This window comes from Poromitra crassiceps (genome assembly GCF_964638095.1).
Source record: "Poromitra crassiceps genome assembly, chromosome: 17".
NCBI classification, from domain to species: domain Eukaryota; kingdom Metazoa; phylum Chordata; class Actinopteri; order Beryciformes; family Melamphaidae; genus Poromitra; species Poromitra crassiceps.
The window spans coordinates 4,866,345-4,872,344 of record NC_139635.1 but is presented as its reverse complement, the minus strand read 5'-3'; the positions used below and the strand labels follow the sequence as shown (position 1 = coordinate 4,872,344).

General features: G+C 42.6%; 1 protein-coding gene across 1 annotated transcript in view; it reads left to right on the top strand.

Annotated features, from left to right (window-relative positions):
• Positions 1-363: 363 nt before the first annotated feature.
• LOC310792015 (NLR family CARD domain-containing protein 3-like) overlaps positions 364-6,000 on the top strand; it is a gene marked incomplete at both ends in the record, with an annotated part of 87,486 nt that continues 81,849 nt past the window's right edge. Inside the window, 1 exon segment of the mRNA XM_083653697.1 lies at positions 364-412. Within this exon segment, the coding sequence (XP_083509823.1) occupies positions 364-412 (49 nt within the window).

Genomic DNA, 6,000 nt, shown 5'->3' with positions numbered 1-6,000 from the left:
CATGTAACCGGCTCGCCGTATGGCACGCGCTCGATGACCCCGAGGGCCTCGTCCCACACACACACACACACACACACACACCCACACACATACACACAAGAGACAGACAGGCACACACACACACACACACACACACACACACACACACACATATGAATTACATGTATTTGATGTCCATTGTCTTGATATCAATATCCAGACAATCAAACCCCAAAAAGATTGGAATTGGGTCAAGCTTTTAACTACATAGATAGAATACTATGTCCATGTAAACAGACTTGTTGCTGTTATTTTCCTGTAGAGTCTGATGGAGAAGGCAAACGGAGACCAGGGAGAATAGTCATCATCTTCATGGTCGTGACCATGTTGCTGCTCGTCATAGTGCCTATTGCCAAATGCATAGACACAACAGGTAGGAGGCCATGAGATACTGTATTTATTTACAATGAATTACTGTCTAATATTGATGTTATTAATATGATTATGTCATCAAATTGATATTTTCCTCTAATTCACATTATTCACATTTGTGTCTGGTTTATTTAGGGTTAGGGTTAGTTGCCTTATGGCGCCATAGAGCTCACCAGTCACGTGACTGTTCTGTGATGTCATGGTTCCAGAAGAGTATTTCCCCATTCATATTCTGCATTGAGATTTTGATTATTAGCCATATTGTCATAACCACCCAAGGTAGACTTACCACGGGCAAGCTAGTGGTGAAACAAGTCAAGTCAAGTCAAGTCAAGTTTATTTGTATAGCACATTTCATACACAGAGGCAATTCAAAGTGCTTCACATAAAATGGTTGACAGGAAAAGAAAAGAAAAGAAGAGAGTAAAATGGACATTTAAAAGCATCACAAAAAAAACGAGTATAAAAAGTGCATTCATTAACTCATTCATGGCCAGTTTAGGACTGCCAATATTTAGCACAGGCCAAAGATTTTCATAATTGTTGGTCATCTTTCAAGACCCACAGTAAATGATCTATTAGCACCAAAGTGATTTGCAATACCTCAAAATGAAGATGTACGTCTCTGGGTTCACCAGGAAAAAAAAAGTGAGCTTTTAGCATGTTCTGTACTCTACTTATAGCCATTTATATACACCCTGTTTTCACCAAAAAGGTCTCTCGGAGAAGAGAAACAGCAGAAAAGGCAATTTTTGTAAAAGAGACAATCTCAGGCAGAACTCGCTCTCAATTCTTTTATTTTGAACTGTATTGACATCAGACATGTAAATATTATTCATTATGACACAAATGACAAAAAAAATAATATATATATATATATATAATATATATATATATGAAGTGCTTTTTTTACATTCAACAATACAGTTTACTCAGTGTGAGTGAGTGTGCAGACAGACAGACAGACAGACAGACAGACAGACACACAGACAGACAGACACACAGACAGACACACAGACACAGACACAGACACAGACACACACACACACACACACACACACACACACACACACACACAGAGAGAGAGAGTTCTGTCCACAGCTGCTGCTGGATCGCACCTCCTTCCCCCGCAAATTAGCATAGGAGGGGAACACCTAACTGGTTTGAGATCAGCGTCTAGCCTCCTCTGCCTCTGCTCGTTTTCCTCCTCTCGTTCGGGCTGGGACGAATGCTGCGACACGACACAGGAACGGGTCCGGCTTGGCTTTGGGACCAGGCGCTGCTGGAACCGGATCGATCATGTTCGTCACGGGTTTGACTAGGCAATCCAGGTTCGCCCTGCAGCAAGGCGAGCAGTGCAGCGCGCCGAGGGGCGTTTCAATGGCGTTTCTCCTCTCTACAAGGAAGCGTGTTTCTCTGTTTTTCCTCCTTTCCTCCTTCTTCCTCATTTCAAACAACAGCTGCGGTATGTGTTTGATAACGTGCTGTCGGCTTGACTTTGAGGTTAGGGACCTGAAAACATGTCACAGGCTGGGGAAGTGTTTGAACTATGCGCTGCACTAATAAAAACAAAAACACGTCAAACACGTCTTTGGCGTGGATGGCTATTTCTGATAACACGTCAAAGACGTCTTTGGCGGTGAATGAGTTAAGCACATACAGGAAAATAAAAGATTTAAAAGCATCACAACAAAACTTAAAAAAAAAAAAAAAAAAAAAAAGAGTATAAAAAGTGCAATAAGCAACAGGCGCAGCAGTTGCAGAAAGAGCTCAAACTTATAGAGGACTCATTGGGTTTGCATAGTAGCTGTCAGCAGTTAAAAGCGACGGTAAACATAAAAGTCTTTAGTCTATTTTTAAAAGTAAGTAAGGTTGGGGCAGATCTGAGGTCTTCAGGCAATTTGTTCCAGCTAGCAGAAGCATAGTGGGTAAATGCAGCCTTCCCGTGATTTGATTTGATCCTAGGGATAGTTAATCTAAAACAATGTTATATCTTCCTGTAGAAACCACAAATCTGTATATCATCGTTTTTTTTATTTTTTATTCGATTTCATGGAGAAGTACTACACTACCCACAATTCTACAATGTAATATTGACGTCTTTGATTGGTGGAACTCGCAGTATGGTCATCTGTGATTGGTGGCCTGCTCTAATTCCTCTCTCTGGCTGTTATCTTTCTGGCTAGGCTACTACGAACGTAGGTCACAGCTTGTTGAATAAAAGGGCTAAAACCTCCACTGAGTGACTGAAAGTATATTATGTTAACCAGTTCAAGTCACGCTCTTTCCACGCTGCACCCGTTTTGAAATCCGTTACCCAGTTCATTCACTAATATGCACGGAAATACATCTATATATGATAATGTTAGCCATTGAGCTAATAGTCTAATACATTGGTTCTCAAATGGGGGTCCGGGGACCCCCAGGGGTCTGTGGCACCTTGCAAGGGGGTCCGCGAAAAGTTTTCAGGAAAATAAAAATACAAACTTTTTTTTTTTCCTTTAAATGCTTTAAATGCTTTAAAGTCCCTGGAAACCAGATTTTTTTTTATTTTTTTATTATTTAGCATTTTGAGTTCATCACATCACAGGAACCTATGTTAATAAGCCACCAGCCAAATTTGAACGATGATGAATGTCGCAAAGTATATAAATTTAGGTTTGACAGTCATGGCAAAAGTCAATCAATTAGATTTTAGAGTGTATTTTCTCCCGCGGACTGTGTGGGCGTGTCCCGTCTGCAGCAGGTCTCCTCCGAGAGAGAGAGAGAGAGAGAGAGGGAAACGGGGAGAGAGAGAGAGAGAGAGAGAGAGAGAGAAGGAGAGAGAGATGGAGTGTGTGTGTGTGTGTGTGTGTGTGTGTGTTCGCGCGTTGCTCGGCGCATAGCCTACTGACAGAGAGGAAGAGATCTCTGCCGCTGCGAGTGCACAGCGCTACTGTGTGTGTGTCAGTGTGTGTGTGTGTGCGTGTGCGTGCATGCGTGTGTGTGATTCGATTAAATCTTATGACGTGATAAGATCATGCATTTTAGCACCGCGCGCACCGCTCTCTTCAATGAGGAAATGGAAATCCAGACCTTGTAGAAAAGTGTCGATTTTTGGGGTTAGGGTTGAAAGTAATGTCAACTACTTTCTGAGGCACACAATTACTCACATAAGACCCTAAATTTAATAGTTAGAAGGTTTTTGTGGATTTTGCTTTCCAGGGACTTTAAATCTAAAATGGTTCATGGATTACATTCGAATCTAACAAACCTATACATTTAAAAGTCAAGCACGTTACCATGGAATCAATTAAGCTTAGCCCAAAATCACAAATCAGAATGAGGGGGTCCCCGGTATATTTTCTATCTTGTAAGGGGTGCTTGGCTGAAAAACATTTGAGAACCTCTGGTCTAATAGAGTACCGTTGGCTTAACCAGAAATCGCCGCCATGTTGGTTCTCATAGGGGGAAAGGCTAATAGGAGGATAATATTCACAAATGAGGACCACCTTGTGACTTTTTAAATGTTTTCTGAAAATCTGATTTAAAAACACATTTATGCTTCAAAAGTCATAAAAGTGGTCCCCGTTTGTGGAGACCGCTGGTCTGGCCCACTGCCACACAGTGTGTTTTCCCATTGGCTGAAACGCTCTGTTGCTCAATCATCCGCTAATCTGATTTGCCGTATATGCCGGAATGCTCTACTGGAACCCGAGGTGACGTCACGATGCCACGTGACTGTTGATCTCTATAAAGGTTGCCCTATTCCCAGGCCTAGATCCCCCGGCTCGCCCTTGTTGCACCTGTCCTACATTGTCCCTATGTCGGTCTTAACTGCCTCTCTTGAGTTCCATTTCCACCCTGCTACCACAGGAGGCACTGCACTCCTGACTTCCTTCCATTGTCTTAGTGTGGTCTCCAACCTTACCTTTACAAATTTAAACACTTATAGGCCTATATACTGTAGGTAATTCCTTTCCCAGACAAAGCTACATTACCAAGATGCCATTTCCTGACATATGAGCTGACCGGACTCTCTAACTTTTCCACCTTTGATAATAACCTTTGATAACAATTTCAAATCTATGTCCTCAATGCCTCCAACTAGCTGCTGCTTTCTCCTGACCCAGTCATTCAGATTTGGATCATATCTTCCTAAGCTTTTCACAGGCTTTTCTACAACTGTTGCTGTAGCTTCCTCACCTATGAAACACCTTTTTCATAGATCTGCCAATCTTTTGTCCAAGTTCTCAACAAAACAATTTTATGTAGCTGCAGGTGAACTGACATGTTGCCATTTGAAAAAATGACACTTTGTCCTGATCATAGTGCAATTCATCATCACCAACTGTGGTCTGACACATAGGGCCCCTTGCAAACAGGTAGACCTACGGTATATGACGTTTGGGTGGTCCAGCTATAACATTTAGCAAATATGCCTTCCTTAGCTGGGAGTTACTTCCTGTTTGTATCAACTTCTTTTTTGTGTCACAAGTTCACAACCATGGTTCCAAGTATCTTCTGTAATACAAAGATGATGGTGCCAGTTGAAATATTTTGTGTGTAAAATCTTTTTCAGATAAATTAAAATAAATTGCTTTTGCAAGGTTAGCCTGATGGTGGCATGTGTGCGTGTGTGCGTGCCGGGCCAGACATCTTGCGTCTCCTGTGCGTCTGCGTCGCATTACCTGTTGATTTTCATTTTGGCGCCCATGTTAACAGGTTACAGCAGCCACACCACCGGCATGAGACGCGCATCTCAGGCGCGTGTCTTGCGAGGCGTGAGCCGCGCATCATCTAGAGAATAGGAGCGACGCCTATTTTTTCTGCTTACCGCATGCGTGTCTCTACAAAAATAGACATCAAAATTATCTTTTGCTGTTCATAATCATATCATACAAGCACTATTAACTACATTTTCAAAGCAGACATAATAAAATTTATTTTTAACAACACTTCCGTTTTTGTTTCTCTGGGCGAATTTGCGGCATATCTTTTTTTGACTCTGGTTCGATTTTTGCAAGTTTTCGCCTGTGACTTGAATTGATAACCACTGATTTCCATAGGCTATAGGCTATTTATTTATTTTACAGGGGCAGCCACAGCCAATCAAGGCTCGTTTTGATTTGAGACGGGAGGATGAGCTCACAGCAGTTCTCCTGCCCTCTGAAAACCACATACAGTACATAGGCTACAACGTGGCTTCGTTCCTCCCCTCCCCACACACACACACACACACACACACACACACACACACAAATCAATACTGCCTCGATTATGAAGTGAGCCCAAGCGATCTTCAGTTAAAATCATCATTGTATTGTTTATAGCTAATTTAATAAAAGGTAAACTCTATAGGAAGAGAGTTGGCAGACAGACAGCAGCGCAGCAGCTGCAACGCAGCAGCAACGCTGCCTGTGTGGATGCCGAGCGTCCCAGCCGCAGCCCCCACGCGACGCACACACACGCACTAGGTAGACGCGAGATGTCTGGCCCGGGCGTAATAAAGTGATAGTCTGCTTGTTTTGCTGGAACCGTCCTTGCTAATTTGCCAATCCAGATCACTGACCTGCGGGGCTCAGTGGGTTTTGGGTAGCCTGTGCATCA